Below are 22789 nucleotides of genomic sequence, written 5' to 3' on the forward strand. Positions count from 1 at the left end.
AGGTTCCACCAAGACTTTAAAGATGTAGAAAGAAGGTACCAGGGTCGTTGGGATGTTAGCATGCTGGATGATACATAGAGAAAACACAGAAAAAGCTTATAAGCGAAAAGCAACAAAACGAAGTTTGAAGACAAAAAACATGATATTAACGATTCAATAATTATGGTTTTGTTTCTATTATTGTTTGATTTATTGTTATTTTATTATGTAATTAAGACAAAAACACAGAGATATCATCTACACTAATTCGTATTTCACAATAAATATGTCAAAAACAATTAAACTTTTCTTAAAAATGTATGTAACCCTCTTATAGGTAAATGTGATGTGGTAATATTTTTTTATATACTATTTCTTGATGTACACAGGAGTATAATTCAGAATATAAAAGTATTATTAAAAAAGCTTTCAATACCTTAAATTTCACAGACCTGTGTTATTTTTGTGTTTCATATTTACAGTATATTACCTATCCCCATACATTCTAAAGATACAACGCCTTTGATTCTCACTTTTCTTTAAGTCTGTATGTCATTTATATTCCTGTTTTTTTTGGGGCAGGATCTAGTGTGAATTAGGCTGCTAAATGTTATACCTATCATTGCACCCAGATACAATTTACTTCTTTTTATATAGGAGAGAAGTAGGTTAGTGTGCAGCCTGCATGCTCCCCTCACTTGTGCAAATGCAAAGTAAACTCTGGCAATGTGTCTCCTGCATTCACAGATCTTCTGGAAACTGGTGACAGCAACATTTTCCTGGTGATTTCTGCGGAGCCGGCAGACTACAGAGAAGTATAAAGTATGGTTGTAGGCAAGGCAGCTGCCTAGGGCACTGGGATTTGGGTGGGGGAGCAAATTGAGTCTTCCCATAACATAAATAAGGATGTCTCGGAGAGGAATGCTGCACTTTCACCTTACTGTCTGGGAAGTGGGTAATTGGTATGGGCAGTAGGCTGAAGTTTTGCCTAGGGTGCCAAGACACGTTGCACTGGCCCTGCATGCAGGGTGTGTGGTTTGGGTCCCCCTGTATCCATAGACCCCAGTAGACTAGAAGACGTTTGGCTTCCTGTGGCTCTACTACTAATACAGCACCATGTTCGGAGCTTGGAGTGCAGTATGTTAAGATGATATGGATATTATCAGTGGGCTAATATGAAGAAATCTTTGACCAGTCCATTTCTGGTCCATTATAAATATTCTCTGAGTGGCTGATTCAGTTTGACTTATCCCAGTTTGCATAACGTAAAATGTGCAAAATGTTTCTGTGCATGCCCAGAATCCAGCAGCAGGTAAGTGCACGTATCCATAAATGTGCAAGTATAACACTTGCACGCAGAGCCCTGGAATGCCCCTAGCATTCTGAGTTGCCCCTAGGCATTTGCTTATTATGCCTATGCCTAGGGCCGGCTCTGCAATTACTTGTGACTGGAACAGTAAATACAATAAAAGTGTAATTGCGAACAGAGCCAGACTCGCACACAGGCGCATATACATCCATGTGTACGTATTATAGGAATTTTTATATTTTAGGAATTTTTTTACACAAGAAGAGTTTCTAACTGCTGTATTTCAAAGTTTACTTTATTTATTCACCCCTAAAAGTGAAGGTTTTAAAACAAGTGTGTGTATATGCACTAACCTGGGGCTTATGCTAGTGGTGCAGGCCAGCATACATCTTATGATACGTATGCGGCATAAGTATCATTAGATGTATACAGGTCTGCACCACTAGCCATACTATGCCTCATCATATGGGTTTGCATTTATAAATGTGCCTTTTATTAGCATACATTTTGTATACGTTGCCCCCAGCTTAGCATGAGGCCTACAGTGTGGTCCCACTATTCCCGGGAGGATCCTAAAATCTATCTCCTGGATTCAGACCTGGGAACATTCAGCAAGAGTGTTCTCCCTTCCCTCCTTAAACATAAGGACCTGGTAGTATTTCTTTCTATAGATAGGCAAGGGACAATACAAGTCAAATTAGTTCTACCAGCCCCAGCGTGCATTTTGTACTTGAAGAACCACAAGTAATTACAACATATTTTAAATCTTATAGGGGCAGATATACTAGGCTCTGGAAAGTGATGAATTGGAAACTGATAAAACTACCAACCAATCTGCTCCTAACTGTCATTATTCAAACACAGCCTGTAACATGACAGTTAGTACAGATTTACTAAGCATCGGAATGTATCTTCGTCCCATTGGGTCACACCACCTTCAGGTGGCGTTATCCAATAGAAGCCTATAGGCTTCATATCGGGATGCTCCAGGCTGGGAGGGATCCGATCAGATCCCTTCCTTCACAACCCGCGTGTGATGCCAGAGGGACTTCTGGGTGTTAATCCCGGAAGTCACTCTGTCCTGGGCCATCACAAAGGACAGCTCTTATCAGGAGAGCTGTCCTTTGCGATATTCTTGGTACATACTGCGGTAATGAACCGGGGTATGTACCCGAAGTCAGGGGGATGTACCACATTGCGGATGCGATGCTTAGTACATCCCGCCCAGAGACTGATATCCATCATCCAGCGGTACCAGGAGGCAGGGCCTAATTAGGGTAGCGCGGCCAGTGCCACCATACAGAGTGCAACAGCCCTGAGGACAGAACACCGGCTGCCCACCACAATCCTAGACTACCCTCCTTAGACAGGTGCTACTAGTGTTAAGGGGGCCCATGAGAGAGTGGAAAGAAGGGAAGGTGCCATGGCAGAGAGAAGGGGTCCATGACTGAAAGGGAGAGAACGCCAAAGAAGAAAAAAAGTGTTGTCCTGTTTGGCGCACTAATTAATAAAATGTAGCCTTTATTGAGTAAAATTAAATATGTAAGCTAAATCAGTAAAATATTAAAAACAATGGTAAGTGTATAAAAAAGTGAATCAAGTGATTAAAAAACAGATTGACCCACTGTGTTGTACATTAGCAGCATCTGTATTATATTGGGTTTTGATTGATTCAATGCTGGTAATCCAGTTCAATAATAATATGTTAATATATTACACCCAATAATATATAGGTTTCTAATGTGGACTGTGATAAGGCCAAATGTATCAAGCTCTGAAATGCTTATCGAACGCCATCTTTCTAGCCTATTGGGTATAATATTGCATAATGGGCTTGCAGTAGCTCTGAAACCAGAAGTAAAGTTTGAACCCGGAAGTTAGTAATCACTTTACTTTTTAGGCTTTGCAGGGACAGGCTTCTATCAGAGCCTGTGTCCCTGCATTAAAATGTTGATACATAGCCCCAATAATAATATATTGCTGCATTATGCAGCAATAAGAAATTATAATTTTCATGGCTAAAATGCAATCCCTCACAAATATGACACTTAATATCTATAAAACTTCACAAAGATTTCCATTCGTCTTTCTGTCAATGTTATATTTGGTGCTCCTGTTTCATGGGTGTGATTCATTTAAATGCAATGGCTATAATCTGCTGCTGCAGTATTGAGGGTATCATATATGGCGGGTATGGGCCCATCATGATGATGTTTGGTGGCACATCCCGCTGAATTGATAAGCATCCAAAATTTCTAATTTCTTCAAAGTATGTGCCAGCCTTTATTGGTGAGATCTTGGCACTTTCTATCCAATGGTCAATGTTATGCTTCCCTAGTTGTAAATATAGGGTAGAAATAATAATAAAAATAATAATAGAAATTATTATTATTATCATTATTATTATTATTATTATTATTAATATTATTATTATTATTTGATATTTAATTTGAGATCCCCTTTTTGCACTTCCTTTAGCAGACCAACCACCTTTTTGGAAGATCATGTTTAGTAGATTTGTTTAATGCATATAGTAACTAGGCTTTGATAGCTATGTCTATATCATTGTTAGTTTATGATCCAGATTCTGCTGTTTATCATCCCAAGGTTACTTTTTGCAGTTTACTATCTTTTTATGGGTACTTCTTTTGAGGAAACGGTGAACTGCTGAGAAATGCGTCAAGCCACACACACCTTCTTTGTGACATCAGCACACCATTTACCACGCACGGCAGCATTGATCCACCCATCGCTATGCACTGGTATCCAGTTATCACGTGTCCCACTTGGAGGAGACACACCAACCCCGCGTCCGACACAGGTCCAGAAGACATCCTTTTCACTCAGGTCCACGTTCATTGGACGATCCCCACCTGGCAGCTGGGACCATTCCAGAGGGGATGCATGTCCGGCGGACACCCAATTCACGCAGGTCCTTGTGCAACGGATGCTCCCCATCTTCCAGCCGGGTCAGGAATCTCCCTCACAACCAGGTTCAGGTCATTTCCTGGTTACAAGGTACCTTACTCAGACACCACGGACAGACCAAGTGAGCCCTATCCCTCGTTACCATTATTATTTAACTTTACTAAGAGGCTCTCTGTGTCAGTTAGAGGTTTGGGAGTTACAATTACCGGTATATCAGTGCCAAACTGATACATCATTTCACTTAATACTTTGAATGCTTTGGATCATACCGAGGTATAACAAATAGTGGTCACACTCTCCAAAGTTCCATTTTTCTGAGACTTCATGATGCATTGTATCCACCGTTACTCATTGGTTCTTTTCAGACTTTTTATTGTGGTTGCAATTTTATATTGTTACTTTTTATTACCTAGGCATCTGATCCTTGGCTCATGTGGCTGATTGGTATTGGTTCATTTCTGACCTCACTTATTCATGTACTGTATTTAGCTTACAAATTGTGTATTGTTTTTTCTGAACTTGACTCCCATGTTATATGACTTATTTATTGTCATTAAATAGTTTTATACCACTATATTTATCTTGATAGTAGTATTGCGCTTCTTCCTCTTTTTTTCCCCTCTCCAATAAGGTTGTTCTGTGAGGTTCAGTACCTCTTTAGAAGCAGTGGTCCTGCAGGATTGTTTTTTATAATTTTTTATGATTTTATATGACATCTTACGATTTATTTAATACTGTTTATTTATATTCTGATAAACAAGATAAAAATAGACTTTGCACTTATTGCCTAGTACTAATCTGAAATGGCAGAATAAATTCAACACAACTCGATCTTATATGTATAAATGTACAATTTTATTTGTAAAACATTTTGAGAATCTGTTGCATAAAAATAACCAAATTACTAATTATCCTTCATATATGATTAAATCCAATTGACATATCTCAAAAATAAAAAACCTAAATAGTACATACAGGTTGAGTCTCCCATATCCAAATATTCCAAAATACGGAATATTCCGAATTACGGAATAATTTTGGCATGACTGAGATAATAAAACCTTTGATTTTTGATGGTTCAATGTACACAAAGTTTGTCTAAGGCACAAATTATTAAAAATATGGTATAAAATTACCTTCAGGCTGTGTGTATAGGGTGTAAATGAAACAAAAAATTATTTCATGTATGTACACAAACTTTGCTTGAGCCACAAAATTATTGAAAATATTGTATAAAATGAGCTGCAGGCTGTGTGTATAAGGTGTATATAACACAAATATGCATTCTGTGTGTGTATATTGGGGTCCCATTCCCAAGATATTTCATTATGATATGCAATTATTCCAAAATACAGAATATTCCGTTATCCAAAATACCCCTGGTCCCAACCATTTTGGATATGGGAGACTCAACCTGTATATGACTAAAATAGCATATTAAGCACCACACACATATATATATATATAGATATATATATATATATATTAGGGGTGAGCGGGTTCGGATTTCTGAAATCCGAACCCCCCCGAGCCCCCCCGATCCGAGTCCGATCCGAGTCAGGCTCGACTTTTCCCGCCTGACTCGGATCTGAAATCGAGGCAAAACGTCATCATCCCGCCTTCCGAGTCTCGCGGGTTTTGGATCCTATATAAGGTACCCGCATCGGCGCCATTTTCTCACTCGGCTGTGGACAGTGAAGAGGGAGGGTGGGAGTTAGGGCTGGCTGGGCTGTGTAGTGTAGTGTAGTGTAGTGTAGTGAAGAGTAGTGTTGTGCTGTGCTGTGCTGCCCTGTGCTGTGCTGTGCTGCTGTTGTCCATAGGGGCTGTGTCCACTACTTCAAAGTCCATAGGGGCTGGCTGTGTTGTGCTGTGCTGCTGTTGTCCATAGGGGCTGTGTCCACTACTTCAAAGTCCATAGGGGCTGGCTGGACTGTGTTGTGCAGTCAGTTGTCCATAGGGGCTGTGTCCACTCCAAAGTCCTGTGCAGTGTCCCAGTCCTAAAGGGGTGCTGTAGTGTTGTCCAGGGGGTGCTCTGTCCATCAGGGGTGCTCCCCCCAAGTGCTAAAAAAATATAATATTTTCTGTGTTTGTGAATTGTGTGCGCAGTAGCCGTACGTGCATCAACAAAGTAGTGCCAAGCGTGCGCCTGTGTCATAAGTAAAGGGCCAGCTAGCTTGACCGTTAAAGGGTGCTGTAACCCCCAAAGTACACTCCTGTCCAAACCAAAAAAAAAATTATTTTCTGTGTTTGTGAATTGTGTGCGCAGTAGCCGCACGTGCATCAACAAAGTAGTGCCAAGCGTGCACCTGTTTCATAAGTAAAGGGCCGACTGGCTTGACCGTTAAAGGGTGCTGTAACCCCCAAAGTACACTCCAGTCCAAACCAAAAAAAAATTTATTTTCTGTGTTTGTGAATTGTGTGCGCAGTAGCCGCACGTGCATCAACAAAGTAGTGCCAAGCGTGCGCCTGTGTCATAAGTAAAGGGCCGGCTGGCTTGACCGTTAAAGGGTGCTGTAACCCCCAAAGTACACTCCAGTCCAAACCAAAAAAAATTATTTTCTGTGTTTGTGAATTGTGTGCGCAGTAGCCGCACGTGCATCAACAAAGTAGTGCCAAGCGTGCGCCTGTGTCATAAGTAAAGGGCCGGCTGGCTTGACCGTTAAAGGGTGCTGTAACCCCCAAAGTACACTCCAGTCCAAACCAAAAAAATATATATTTTTTTGTTTGTGAATTGTGTGCGCAGTAGCCGCACGTGCATCAACAAAGTAGTGCCAAGCGTGCGCCTCTGTCATAAGTAAAGGGCCGGCTGGCTTGACCATTAAAGGGTGCTGTAACCCCCAAAGTACACTCCAGTCCAATCCAAAAAAAAATTATTTTCTGTGTTTGTGAATTGTGTGCGCAGTAGCCGCACGTGCATCAACAAAGTAGTGCCAAGCGTGCGCCTGTGTCATAAGTAAAGGGCCGGCTGGCTTGACCATTAAAGGGTGCTGTAACCCCCAAAGTACACTCCAGTCCAAACCAAAAAAATATTTATTTTTTTGTTTGTGAATTGTGTGCGCAGTAGCCGCGCGTGCATCAACAAAGTAGTGCCAAGCGTGCGCCTGTGTCATAAGTAAAGGGCCGGCTGGCTTGACCGTTAAAGGGTGCTGTAAGAAATACGGGAAGTGCGGGAAGAAATACAGCATTAGACACAGGGTGACGTGTATGACTAAATTTATAATATACATGATTACATGCCCCTGTGATCTGAGTTATATCGGTAAGACAGATCGCACTTTACGTGAAAGGATGGCTTTGCACCGATCGGCCATCAGGTCCGCTATTAAATCTGGTGCAAGTGACCAACCAGTGGTGAGGCATTTCTATGAAGCACAGCATAATTTAGCCACATTATGATATATCATCATAGATCATGTACCAGTTTGGACACGGGGTGGCAATAGATCATTGAAACTACTCCAGTGTGAATCCTGTTGGATTCACAGACTGGGGACTATTTACCCGAAAGGACTTAATGAAAATTTAGGATTGCATTGCTTCCTGTAGGGCTGTAGTGACCATACTTGTATATGAGATGCTTTTTCTTTTTTGTGCACGATCATGGGTCTGATGTGTTGACACACATACTGCAGTGTGTTATTCTTATCATGGGTGGGATATCATAACTATGGACGTCGGTCAGGGTTTACTTGCCTCACCGTGATAGGTAGCTTGCCTTGGATTAATTTTTGCAATAATGTGTGATAGCTTATTGATATGGGTTATACATATAATTAATTTCATGGTATGAACAGATTTGTAATAAAACTGACAGATGTAATTATGTATGATGGGTCTATGACTATGTTTGACTAATGCTTTTGGGGATTAATGATTGGTACAATTTAATTGCCATTTAGGTGCTCGATATGGATTAGCTGGTTCGTTGGTAAAGAGATGGGGTTTATGTTTTGGTGCTATTAGAGGCTTGATGCTAGTATATTACTGTATAGGATTATTGTATGTGCATTTACAGCACCGTGCCTCCATGAAAGAGGTTCATTTAATCTGTTTTTAGTTTCACTCCTGTTGCTATGGCAACGGGTCGTGCCTGTGAGGTCATCAGTGGGCGTCTCCATGCTGGACCCAGATGCCGCGGCGGTTTCACGTGGTGTGGTGAAGGGTATGTAAGTACCATGTTTTTGTATTGTCTGTATCTTGAGAATGATGCATTAAAGGGCATCGAAACGTTGATGCATAAATTCCTGCCTACTGTTATCTTTCATGTGGAGTGCCGCTGCCAGAGGAACTGTATTTGGGACTGCTGTTGGTTACATGCGGAGGGCACCCTCTTTTATTGCTGACAGGGAGTGCAATCTATCTTGGATGTATATATATATATATATATATTTATATATACACATACAAACAATTCCTTTGGTCCAGCACTCCTGCTTTGGAAGACTGTTGACTCTGGTGCCCTCAGCAGGTAGATGGATGTTGAGCAAAGAAATGAAGCTGCGGCACTTGGAGATTTGTGGTAATAATAAATATATTGATTGTATGGTCCAACATCTGAATACGCTTGATAGCCCAGTCCGCTTTACGATGAAAGCTGACGGGAACTCTTTGGATTTTTTGGACTTAACAATTTTCAAAAAGGGATCTACACTCGGGACGACCCTTTTTCGTAAGGATACGGATCGCAATTCCCTTTTATTTGCTACCAGTTACCATCCACCTGAATTGAAAAATAGTTTACCTACATCACAGTTTCTCTGTGTTTTACGGAATAACACTGAGGCAGAGATGGCAGAACATCAAATCACAGAGATGAAGCAGAGATTTTTTCAAAGGGGTTACTCAAAAAGCATAATCGAGAATTGCTTAACCAGAGCACGTTAAGACTAACAAGGGCGAGAGAGTCCTCAGGGACCACTAGGATGACTTTTGTTAGCCAATATGATTGTAAGTCTAAAGATGTACGGAGAACGGTGAGACAAAACTGGCACGTTGTTGCCACGGATCCGGTGTTCAAGGGGAAGATCAATGAACCCCCACTTATGGCCTTTCGGCGTGGGCAAAATTTGAAAGAAATATTAATGCGCCCGACAAAACGCCCAACCAGATCAGTCAAGACTTGGCTCCAGGATGCCAAACCTGGATGTTTTAGATGTGCAAACTGCACCACTTGTAGATCATTACAAACTGGTCCTACATTTCCACATCCTCACAGTGGACGACCAATCAAATTGTGATTTAAACTTCACTGTTTACTGGACCATGTGATCTATTTACTTACATGCCCATGTGGTTTGGCCTATGTTGGCTTGACAACCAGGGTTTTTCGTGAACGTATGGCCAACCACCGTTGTTCTATTAGGCAAGCCATCTCTACAGGTACCTCTGATAAACCGGTTGCAATACATTTTCTTCAAGCAGGTCATCAAGTGTCGTCACTCAAATGCCGTATTATAGAATGGGTCCCCAAATCTCCACAAGGCAGAAATCGGGAATTAACCCTCCGTGAATTGGAGGCCAAGTGGATTTTTCGTTTGGACACTGTGGCCCCTAGGGGTTTAAATGAATCCAATCCTTTGAACATTTTTTTGAAATAAGCTACCCGCCTTGGTTTTCTAGTTGACCTTTGATATTTCTTTTTTTTGGGGTTATTTATGTGATTGTGTGTCTGTTTTTTGCCAATTTTCTGTATATATTATTTTTGTATTTATTTTTGATTCGTAAAGTATTGGGTTAGGTAAGCCTTGATTGATTAGGTGTTTTTTGACTATAAACCTAAGGGTGTCCATGTTTGGGACATTCTGCTTTTTCTATAAAAATTAAAAAAAATTTAAAAAATATATGTAGCTTTTTATTGAAGCTTTTTTATATAAAATTGGTTTTCCGATTGAATATGGTATTGACACATTATCGATAGGTGGATTATTTATGATGTTATGCTATTCTATACAAATGTGTATTTCTATGTATGGAGATTGTTTTTTCATGTGTCCCGGAGAATGCTTTGCTTTTCCCAATTGCCTCTCTTATATAATTATTATACCTAACCTGTATGGTGTTGATATATCTTATTGAGCAACCTGAGACTTATATGATGCTTTACTGTTTATGCAATACAGGTTTGTTGTTTTGACAACTTAGGTTTTAATGCTTACTGACATTGACACGCCCTATAGTCTGTTGTTACTATGACAACTCATCTGATCACTATGTGACCGGACGTTTTGGTCACTTCCGGATTTTTTGCCTGCGTCCCACTTGGTGGAACGCATTGCACTTCCGGGTAGGTGTTGTGGTGATCCTGTGATTTGTCTTGTAAAATGCGTAATATTCCGGTGCCCTGTTGTGCTGACTGGTGGTGTCAGTGTGTGATGCGAGTTATGTGCAGGCTGCTGATCACCCCGTCTATAGTCTTAGCCGTTTGCGATTTGATGACCGGATGTTTGGCCATTTCCGGGGGACGGGCTTTGCGTTCCACAGGGTGGAACGCACGGCACTTCCGGTCCAGCGGTGTCCAGCATGGCGATTTGCGGGAAAAGCGGGCTATTTAAGGGGACACAGGTAAGAGGATCTGTGATGCTGTTTGGTGACATATGCTGCTAGCTGTACCGTTGCTATTATGCTGTTGGTCTTGATAAAGGTAAGGAATGACCGAAACGTCGACCGGACTGATATATGTAAGAAATAAATAAATGTTTTTTCTGTTGGAAATGCTCTGGTGAGTGCCCCTTTTACCTTTTCTATTGTATTATTCTGGACCAAAGAATTAATTTTTTTGATTCAGGGGGAGCACCCCATAAAGTGGACAATCATGTAGATGTGAGTGTAGACTCTCTTTGGACTATATATATATATATATATATATATGTATATATATATACACATACAAACAATTCCTTTGGTCCAGCACTCCTGCTTTGGAAGACTGTTGACTCTGGTGCCCTCAGCAGGTAGATGGATGTTGAGCAAAGAAATGAAACTGCGGCACTTGGAGATTTGTGGTAATAATAAATATATTAAAAGTGTCACATAAACGAAACCAACATTTCGGAGTTCTAAGCTCCTTTGTCAAGGTGTGAACAAAGGAGCTTAGTGCTCCGAAACACTGGTTTCGTTTATGTGACACTTTTAATATATTTATTATTACCACAAATCTCTGAGTGCCGCAGCTTCATTTCTTTGCTATATATAAGATTTTGAGATAATATAAGTACATGTTTTACAATATGGAAGGAAAAGAAATAAGATTCTAAGTTTGGGGGTCAAATATTCTAAAGAGACGTGTGGAGTAGTGGTTAGAGAACCGGCCTGATGATCTGAGGTCATAGGTTCAATCCCAGCAGGGGAACTAAATGAATGAAAATATATATTTTTTATATATTTGTAATTATGAAGGGGAAGAAGAAGTCTTATTTTACCAAGACAAAACGCGTTGGGGGCCTGCTATCCTGGACCCTCTTATGATGGACAGATAAGCCTTTATAATATTTTGAGTTTGTACGTTGTTTACCTGCATTTAATCGTGGATCTTATTTTATAACTTAAACTGTTTTATGCAGAAATATTTGGAGTATTATTACATGTGAGGACAGACTATAGTTCCAATAACTCCTAAATTACACAGCGATGGATGTTTGATTGATGCAGTATTAAGACGGTACACACAATGTTTTGCTTTCTTTTTTTCCTTTATGTTTGAATCGTGGTTGATCAGGTGACCGAAGATTTTCTATTGAATATAAGTTGCTTTTCCATTCATAATCACGTATTTTTCACTATATCTTTTTGATCAGTTCACCTTCTGGCGCTTGGGATTTTTCACTATTTAATTGATTTGTATATAGTTTATCACTATATATGACTAATATATCCTAGCAGCCACTCATATACGAGCTAGGTGTACTTTATAAAAACACACATACAGTATATTGTCTGTTTGTAGGATTACTGTTTGTCACTTGTGCGCTCACTAATTTATTTGTAATATATATATATATATATATATATATATATATATATATATGGAGATTTTTTTATTTTATAAGTGCTTCATACTCGATCTACATGTGTAAATGTTTTTAATATTGTTAATATAGATATATATATAGATGGAGAACGTCTTATTCTATCTTACTCATTTTTAAAGTGTCAGAAACATTCACTCCTATAGAATGAATTACCTGCTGTGAGCTGGAGATTAAATCAGGTGTCCAATCTACTCACCTAGATTTATTAATCTAATTTAAGAGATCAACCAATTACAAATCAATTTGTGCTATAAAAGGACAACTGGTCGAGTAAAGGATTATTCTTTGAAAAAGCCCCCACAGTGGAAAGAGGGGCGAAACGTGTCCGAGGATCCCCAGTTATTGCACTCTTTATTATCCAGCCAAACACCACTACTAAAGCATTTACTGACCCATCTTGTTATGGAGCATCGGCACCTTTGTATACTATTTTCCGGATGACCATGTATGCCTATGCTTGTTGAAAGAAGAGATCTCCGGATATAATTTACCCAGGATAAGCGACGTGGCTCTAATATAAGTCAGCCATTTGACTGTTCAGTTACACTCCTTGAAAGAAACATTAATATACGTCAACTGGGCTGCTCCTGCCCCAAGCAGCATATGGAACATTTGTATTTGTGGTCTCCCAGGAAAGATAACACGCTATTTGCATCCTGAGCAAGATTACTACTGCTCCAGATGAGTTTGCTGCATCTGCAGAAACTGGGTTTAGAAATTGATAGACATGTACAGCAGGTTGAGGTTAAAAGGTTAAAATGACCAGTGGCATAACTACCATAGGTGCAGGGGTTGCAGCTGCTCTGGGGCCCGGCCCTCCCCCTGCACATACAGTGCCACTCCTTGGTCCACGACGCCCCCTCTGCACTCTCCCCCTGAACCATCCTCAGTCCCCTCTCCTAGACTTACCTGCTCTGTGGTCGCAGACCCCCCCCCCATTGTTGCGTTCTCCTGGTTGGTTCGGCTCTCCTCATTGACTGATACTGGGAGGAGGCATGTCCGCCTCCTCCCAGCATCAGTCAGTGAGGAGGAGAGATGGAGCTGACCTGTAGAGGAGATGTGCATGCCCAGCGCAGTGCGACCACGGAGTAGGTAAGGTGAGGAGAGGGGAGTGAGAAGGGTGCGGACCGGGGACCCATGAAAATTTTGCTATGGGGTCCCCTAGGTCTAGTTACGCCCTTGAAAACGACCTTTAATAAATTTAGTGGTTTTGACCACCAACTTGACGATGATCCGTAGCGATGTCCATCTTTTTTAAAACACTTTTTTGATCATACAAAGCTACTCAACGTGATACTGGAGCAGGGTGTTCAGCCAATGACCTCACATGTGCGTACTGTACTTACTGGCTGACTCAGAAATGGATCCTAAAAATATTCTAGAGAGTATTCTCTGATTAACAGAAAAAATAGAGTTGGAACATACAGAACATAAAAATAAATAATATAGGTTTAAAAAAAAAAAAACAACAACTCAGTGGACAAGAAATATTTCTTTCTTCTCACAACTTCTATTTTATGGCCACACCTAGGGGTATATTTACTAAAGTGTGGGTTATAGAAGTGGAGGTGTTGCCTATAGCAACCAATCAGATTCTACTCATTTACATACCACCTTCTAGAAGATAATAGCCAGAATCTGATTGGTTGCTATAGGCAACATCTCCACTTCTATCAACTATACTTTAGTAAATATACCACTAATGATCACTTTTGTGATCAGTAAAATCCTAATAATTACATTGTCTAAACAAAACATCTCATTTATTGACTGATTACGCATTTTATTTTACAGACAGACTGACAGCCAGACTGACAGCCAGTGCGAAACTATGCTAATGTTGAAGCTGGATGGAAATATATTTAGACCAACAACGGGGCCAGCGCAAATCAGCTGCCATCGCAGGTCATGCCATAATCGGCCATTTGTTGAGTCCCGTGGTCGCACACAGGGGCATTTTAAGAGAGGAGGGGGCCATGTGCACTCCTCGTGCGGGGCCCCCTCCTCTCTCCCTGGTGGCTGGCAGTCGACTGACCTGGCTGGCCAGCCACCGGAGCATTAGTAGACTCCGGGCACTAGAGTGTGCCCGGAGTCTACTGCGCATGCGCAGAACACCGGAAAATGGCCCCCACGGCCATTTTTCCACTTTTTGAGCAGCAGTGACACAGGTAAGTTCAAAAATAATATGGGTGCAGTGTGTGCAGTGCGGGGCCCCCCTGGACTCGGGGGCCGTGTGCCCCGCACACACTGCACCCATTATAGATATGCCACTGGTCACACAGAATGGTCGTCTGTAGCGAGATGTTGGAACCACTTTATCTGCATGCAGGATTGCAGTTGTAGGCATAAATATGCCTCAAAAACGGTCGTTTGCCTACACTCCCTGTAACTGCCCCCAAAACGGTTCCTGAATGTCAATCACTTTGAGCAGCATTGCTTTGGTTCCCTGGCACATGCACAGGGCGACAGTGACGCATGCACAGTCAAACGATAATTGCTCAACTGCGTAAATATAGGCATTGCACACATATTTGAATCAGGCCCTTAAATTGCTATAAAACAAAAGAAAATAAAACATGCAACTTTGACAGAACAGCAAGGCCAGATCAATCAATAAAATGATCAGGCTGCAGCCTAAAGGGACCCCCAGCCCCACACTGCAATCCTATTCCTGTCCAGGGAATTTAGCCCAGTCCTGCTCTCTGTTCCTTTAAATAACCGAAGTTCGGATAGATCTGAGGGCATATAAACACCTACTCAGGGATACGTGTAGTTAATAAATTAGGTAGGAAGGTTAGCTTAATGATTGACAGGTTGTCGCTGTGTACGGATTGGTGTGTGCTGATTTAGGGGTGTGGTTAGTAGGAGTGTGGGTAGGTCTGTAGAGTTAATCTGCCTCTTTTGAACTTGATCTGCGTGCTGTTCGGTCGCAGGTCGTATGGTTCTGTGTTGGAGAACTTTTTGTGTTACTGATTCTTCTAATTCTTTCCCTCTCTATTCTCACATCTTAACTTCTCCCTTCTTCTTCCTATCTAACCTCCTATTCCTTTTCTTTTCCTAACTAATCTAATATGTCTCGCCCCCAGCGTGCCCGATCTGTCCCCGCCCGGCTGGCTGATGCTGCCGGGCTGGGGCTCATGCCGCTCATCCATTCTCCTGCCCCAGTCATTAGTTACCCCCGCCGGTCCTCCCGCAGATCTGGAGGTGCCGACGGGGAAGGTGCGGGTGGCGCCGCTCAGACCCGTGCGCGCCGCTCTCACGGGCGCGCGCGGCGTCCGCTCCACAATACCTCCGGCCACCTCGGCTGAGTCCCGCTCTGGGGATTTAATCAGCCGGGGGACAGAGAACGCCGGGCCTCGCTCGCGCGGGTGCGTGCGACCCGCGTACTTAGCACACAAAGTGATGGTCACCCCGGCGGCGTCCCACTCCGGGACGCCGGCCAGCCGGGGGATCAAACGCAGACATAAGGGGGTGAGTCGGGAGCCTGCCTGGGCTCCGGCTCACTCCATAATGGCGGGGGGCGGAGCCAGCGGCCATCTCATCAGGGCCGGGGTCAGCAGCCATCTTATAGTGGGGGTGTGCATCAGGGGCAGCATGGTCTGCTTGCTGCCATGGGATCCCCCATGGCAGCCCCTGTACCCCCGTTGGTCACTGATGACATAAGACCAGCCAGCTAGGCTGGTCAGGCAGGCGCAGCAATGGATAACACTGCCAGTGCTGGGCTGCTGGTGGCAGTGGTGGGCGCTCTCACGCCCCTGCTGTCTCAGCAGCATGGGGCTGCAGGAACATCTGCGGCCCCTTCAGGGTCTGCGTCGGACAATGTGCGGGCGCAGCTAGGTCCAATCATACAGCAGTTAGGTAATTTGTGCGGCCTCCCCCTCGCTGCATCACCTGTTTCCGCGGTTTCCTTTGCCCCAGTAGCCGATGCGGGTGATGTTTCACATGATTCCGCATCTGTATCTTCTGTTACAGCTGACAGCGGGGCGGACGCTCCCTTGGCTGCACCTACGGTGCGCACAGTCAACCCAGCCACATCGGGTTCCCCCGGGGTTGGTGTCATCGCGGATCCTGGTTCCCGGAATGTGGTCGATGTACATGCTGGTGAGTGCGATAGTTCATCCGATATTATCTCCTCTTCCAGTTCTACATCTTCTTCAGACGATAGTTCCCGCAGGGCTAGGCGCAGGCGATCCAAGCGATCACGACGCCATCGTTCACGGAGACGTTGTCATTCCAGTGACAGATCATCAGGTAGTAGCACTAGCGTAGAGGGTGGGGCCGGTCCAGCCGACGTAGTACACTGCGCAAATACAGAAGTCACAAGGGGTTTACGGACGCGTGTTAGGAAGTGCATTCGTCTGGGACGCTATGTGGACATGTTCACCCTCACGGCTAAAGCTAAAAAAGAGTCCGCCGCAGCAAAAAAGAAAGGAGGCATAGGGGTGGAGGCTTATAAGTCCTATACTAACTGGTTGTCGGGCTTTTGTGTCTTTTCTGCCTGCTATTTAAAAACTAGACCGTCAGAATACCTTAATGTTATTCCTTACCTTCACTTGATTCACGGTCTGTTCCGGTCGTCTCGGGGTGCGGCCTGGCGTCACTATGACGAGGAATTTCGCAGAAAACAGGATAGGGCAGTTAATCTCGAAATGGGTTGTAAAGATGTAGAAGTCTGGATGGAGATTTCTCAGTCTGCGGGGGGTGCGCCTGAACCGTCCCAAGGTCGTCAGGTGCAATCCGCAACCACGTTGCCCGCTAGGACCACTGGTAATAATCAGGCGAAAGGAAAGTGTTTCGCCTTTAACCACGGCAACTGCACGATGGGGGGTCGGTGTCATTTTCGACACCTCTGCATCCGTTGCAACGCAGGCCACCCCAGCAAAGATTGCCCCAGAAATGGCGGGGGTCCCTCAGCAGCTGGCTCTGGGCCTGCACCTAAGCGGGTTACCTCGGGATCCTCTAAGTAAAGCTATGTTCCCGATTCGGTTGGATGACATGACCAGGTGGCTTAATTGGTATCCATTACGTGATGATGCAGATTTTTTACGTTCAGGGTTTACAGAGGGGTTCCGCCTTCCAGTTTCGGGAGCAGTAAGTTCAAGATGTCCCAGGAATCTCCGTTCTGCCTACGATTTGCCACAAATAGTCAGAGCCAAGGTGATGAAGGAGGTCAGTCTAGGCCGCATGATTGGGCCCTTTGATTTACCTCTGGTCATGGGCCTGATTCTTTCCCCTGTGGGAATGGTTCCCAAGAAAGCCCCAGGTAGTTACCGGCTTATACAACACCTGTCCCACCCCCCAGGTACGTCGGTCAATGATGCCATTGCCAAGGTCGAATGTTCCGTGCATTATCAATCGTTTGACGCGGCTCTCGGGCTGGTTTGCGCCTCAGGCACGGGCTCGATTTTAGCCAAAGTGGATATTGAATCCGCATTCAGGCTGTTACCCTTGCATCCGGATTCTTTCCGTTTCATGGGTTTTAGGTTGGCGGATGGGTATTATTTGGACAAATGTCTCCCGATGGGTTGCTCAGCGTCATGTGCTTTCTTTGAGCGGTTTAGTTCCTTCCTCCATTGGTGCGTAACCACGGGCTCTGGTGAGGTGGGTCTGGCTCACAACTTAGATGATTTTTTATGTGTGGGGCCTTCCAATTCTGATCGTTGCGATCGCCTCCTTTTTTCGCTGCAAGCTCTCTTCATGGAATTTGGAGTCCCAATCGCACATGAGAAGACGGAAGGTCCTTCCACTTGTTTAATCTTCTTAGGTATTGAGATCGATACTATTGCTGGGTGTTGTCGCCTGCCTCAGGACAAAATTTGTCGTTTGCAGGACGCCATACTTCTTGCGCTAGCATCAGGGAAGGTCACCCTCAGGCAGGGTCAATCTTTGCTTGGTTTGCTGAACTTTGCTTGCAAGGTTATCCCTATGGGGAGGGTCTTCTGTCGCAAGCTACAGCGTGCTTTAGGAACTTTGCGTTTACCTCATCATTTCCTGCATTTGTCCGCAGAGCACAAACTTGATCTCGCAGTTTGGGACGTTTTTCTGTCAGGGTTCAATGGGGTGCCTATTTGGCCGTTGGTTCTGCAAACGAACTGTAGCCTGCAGCTCTTCACAGACGCTGCGGGTTCCTCGGGTTTTGGGGCCTTCTTGGATGGATCTTGGTGCTTCGCCACATGGCCAGAGGAGTGGGTAAGGTTGGATCTGACCTCAAACCTACTGCTCCTGGAACTCTTTCCCATCACTGTATCACTTGAACTCTGGGGTTGGCGCTTGCGCGACCAGTCAGTGGTGTTCTGGTGCGATAATTTGGGGGTTGTACAGGCCATCAACAACCAAAGATCCTCGTGCCTCCTGGTGCTGTGACTTCTAGCTTACATGGTGCTGCGCGCGTTGCAAATGAATATTAGCTTTACCGCTAGGCACGTCCCTGGGGTTGACAATGCTATTGCTGACGCGCTGCCTAGGCAAGATTGGGTGAGGTTCAGGGCTTTGGCTCCCACAGCAGCTTTAAGAGGTGAATCATGTCCATCTCATTGTTGGCAGATTATCAAGCCGGCATGGAGGATCTCGCACGTCGGTCCGTGGCCCCTCGGACCTTGACTGCGTATCAGGCCTCGTGGCACCAATGGGAATGCTTCTTGCAGAGTCGGAGATCAGCAGGTATTTCCAAGCGTGCACTCATGATAGAATTTGTGTGGAGTCTGTTTGGTGAAGGCAGGTCGCGGGCTTATGTAGCCAAGAGGCTGGCCGGCATTTCCTTCTTCTTGCAACTAGCAGGAAGGAGGGATGCCACTAAGGGTTTTTTGATACAAAAGGCTCTTAGAGGCTGGTCTCGCGCACGCCCGGCGTCGGATGATCGTCGGCGCCCCATTGGTCCGGACCTATTATTACGATTAATTGAGTGTTTGCCAGTTATATGTTCATCCCCTTTTGAAGCGTCGCTTTTCCAGCTCGCTTTTGCGATGGCCTTTCATGGGGCTTTTCGCATCAGCGAGTTGGTTGCACAGTCTCGTTCCGCCCCTCCCCCGCTGCTGCGATCTCACGTTGTCCTTCGTGGCTCCATGCTTTGCCGTATTCAACGGTCTAAGACTGATCAGCTGGGCAGGGGTCGATGGGTGTCCCTGCAATCCTCTCCGATGGAGGGTATTTGTCCGATACACCTGGTGTCCCAATATATCATTCACCGCCCCGCGCTTGAAGGGGCTTGGCTCATGCATTTAGATGGTTCCCCTCTAACTAAATTTCAGTTTCGGTCGTTTTTTTATCGTTGCATACGGCACATCGGGCTTTCCACATCGGAGTTCGGTACTCATTCCTTTCGGATTGGCGCAGCGACTTTTGCAGCTTCTTCAGGTTCTTCTCCACAGGAGATCCAGGCCCTCGGACGGTGGAAGTCCGACGCATTCAGAAGATATGTCCCTTTGGAGTCTTGATGTACTTTGTTTCAGGCTTGAGTGCTTCGGCCAACTCGTCACCTTTTAGGTGGGGGTCTCGGGGGATTTTGCCCTGTTTTTTGCCCTGCATTGGACAATGATTGGTTATCTACATAATAAAATGATGAAGAAATGATAGTCAAAAAATAAAAAGATCCAGCAGGTTTTTTGTAGGTTTTTACCTCGGGTCAAGCCTTCCTTCCCCCTCTTCCCACCCCACCCACCATCTCCCTCTGCAATATTGTTAGTCACAGTATCTCATGTATTTTTCTGTGTATTGCAGGTGGCATCCAGGATTGAAAGCCCATTTGGTTTGTCGGTCATTCCTATATGTTTTGGGCGGAGCAGTCCCGCTTTGCAACAGATGCTTCTGTTTTCCCTCTTTGGGATAGAGTGAGGTGGTTAGGCCGCAGAGGTATGCGTTGGGGATCGTTATTGCCCTGTCTGCAGATGGCAGCGGAGAATTTCGGTTCTCCTTTAGTCTTGGTGATTCACCTGGGCGGGAATGATTTGTGCCTGCAGATGTCTCTCGAGTTGCGGCACGCTATTATCCGAGATTTGGGTGTGTTGCTCAGTCTGTGGCCTGATTGTGTGATTGTGTGGTCCGACATTATTGCCAGGCTTTCCTGGAGGTGTATGTACAGTATGGTGGGACTGGAAAAAGCCAGAAAGAGAGTGAATAGATGGGTGTCCGAGAGAGTTTTGCAAATGGGAGGTTTGGTGGTGCGTCACCCTCTAATTAGGGTACGAGATGCCCATCTTTCTCGTAGGGATGGGGTTCACCTCACGGAGGAGGGGCTATTTTTATTTCTTGAAGGTATAGATTTAGTGTTAGGAGGTTCAGTTTGTTAGGTGGTATGGTGGCGTACATGTTTCATTGGAACATGTGTGGCGGGAAAGAACGGCAGTCTATATAAAGCGTCCACCTTGCTGCAGTAATTGGTGGTGCGCCCCCCTTCAATGCACTAGTTAGGCTGATTTTACCCTACTGGGGTCAGTGGCAACTCTCGTCGGAGTGGGCTAATAATAGTGCATTGGGATGGGGGCTGGATACCGTCCAACTTGCCAGAGAGGGATATCGGCCCTTGAAAGTTGTTATATCACTCTGACACTTGAATTGGGATAGTGGCCCTTTTCAGTGAGTGCATCACATCCTTGCTTAAGTCAAGTGGGGCGTCAGATGACTTGCCGTTCTTTCTTATTCCACCATACTATGTTGTAAAAATAAATAAAGCTGACCATATGTTTTTATCGCACATACTTTGTCTCTTTATTTATAGTTAAGTTGTTATAACATGTTTATGGTTGCACACATTATCTGCCGATAGGTAGTTTAAAATAACCGAAGTTCGGATAGATCTGAGGGCATATAAACACCTAGGCAGGGATACGTGTAGTTAATAAATTAGGTAGGAAGGTTAGCTTAATGATTGACAGGTTGTCGCTGTGTACGGATTGGTGTGTGCTGATTTAGGGGTGTGGTTAGTAGGAGTGTGGGTAGGTCTGTAGAGTTAATCTGCCTCTTTTGAACTTGATCTCCCACCCTCCCTCCCCGATTTTTCCTTTTGTGTCTTGTGTCGGCTTTATTTGCAATGGTGGGAAAGAACGGCAGTCTATATAAAGCGTCCACCTTGCTGCAGTAATTGGCGGTGCGCCCCCCTTCAATGCACTGGTTAGGCTGATTTTACCCTACTGGGGTCAGCGGCACCTCTCGTCGGAGTGGGCTAATAATAGTGCATTGGGATGGGGGCTGGATACCGTCCAACTTGCCAGAGAGGGATATCGGCCCTTGCAAGTTGTTATATCACTCTGACACTTGAATTGGGATAGTGGCCCTTTTCAGTGAGTGCATCACATCCTTGCTTAAGTCAAGTGGGGCGTCAGATGACTTGCCGTTCTTTCTTATTCCACCATACTATGTTGTAAAAATAAATAAAGCTGGCCATATGTTTTTATCGCATATACTTTGTCTGTCTCTTTATTTGTAGTTAAGTTGTTATAATATGTTTATGGTTGCACACATTATCTGCCGATAGGTAGTTTAAAGTGTTGTGGAAGTCAACTAATGACGTCCTGATGCTGCCAGTATAGGGGTGCATAGTAATTGTTATCTGAGTAGCACGCCCAATCTCGTGTGACAAAGTTATCACGTGTTTTCTGCTGTGGTTCCGGCAACATAATAAAACAATAATACAAAGCACTTTTCAATTTTTATTTTCCGGCTTTTAATAAATGAGGGGGTCAGACAGGCTACTCTGAGAGGGGGGTGGTTTGTAAAGGACAGGCTTCCATGAGAGAACATAGGGGACACAGTGTCTTCTGTTGTGAGCCAGCAATGCTAATTCCCTTGCCACTGTGCTGCCCAAATACAATTCTTTGTGCGCATGCAGTGGCCTGTAGAAGTCATATACTTTGCCCTTTAATGTATTAGGCTTTCCCAGGTATAACATTCTGCAACTCTTCTACAATTTCTGATGACCAGTTACCCCAAGATATTATAAAGATAGACAAATAAATAAAGGCTGGTTAATGGACATTAAAAAGATATCAGAAAGGGGGACATTAGATGTATAGACAGAGAAACTAGTTAATAGACACCAGGGGTGGATCCAGGAGGGGGGTCACTGGCTGATCACTGTAAAAAAAAAAATTAAAGAAAACAAAACAATTGGTGATCCAGTGAGCTCCTTCTTGATCTGGTCAGCTGATCCCAGAACTCATGCTCTGTGACCCCGGTCACCTGCTTTGTGCTGTAAACTGAGATACCAGCATCTCGGTTTACAGCACAGAGCAGCTGACCAGGGTCACAGAGCAGGAGCCCAATGCTCAGCTGACCGGCAGTGGAAAAAGCAGAATTTCTAGAAAAGGTTTCCTTATGCTTGATTTTAGAGTGCGTGTGACCAAACAATGAAGAGGGCATAATTAGCACTTAACCAGCTTTAATATGCATCATACAAATTGTGTTGTCTGTCATAATTCCAGCATGTACAGGACCCAATAGAAAGATCGCTAACCATATATAGTCACAGTTTAATAATCTTAATAATGGGCATAAAATAAAATGATAAACATTAATAGATATTCAATAGATCACAATATCCAATATAGGTATA

The 22789-nt window shown here is 44.1% G+C and overlaps 1 protein-coding gene across 1 annotated transcript; it reads left to right on the top strand.

The window, feature by feature from the left end:
- Positions 1-18764: 18764 nt before the first annotated feature.
- Positions 18765-19676, top strand: LOC148525267 (uncharacterized). Its single transcript, XM_088471045.1, has one exon. It carries the CDS (start codon positions 18765-18767, stop codon positions 19674-19676), a length of 912 nt encoding a protein of 303 aa, XP_088327171.1.
- Positions 19677-22789: the final 3113 nt, after the last annotated feature.

Source organism: Taudactylus pleione, unplaced genomic scaffold, assembly GCF_031769625.1.
Source record: "Taudactylus pleione unplaced genomic scaffold, aTauple2 ptg000109l, whole genome shotgun sequence".
NCBI lineage: Eukaryota > Metazoa > Chordata > Amphibia > Anura > Myobatrachidae > Taudactylus > Taudactylus pleione.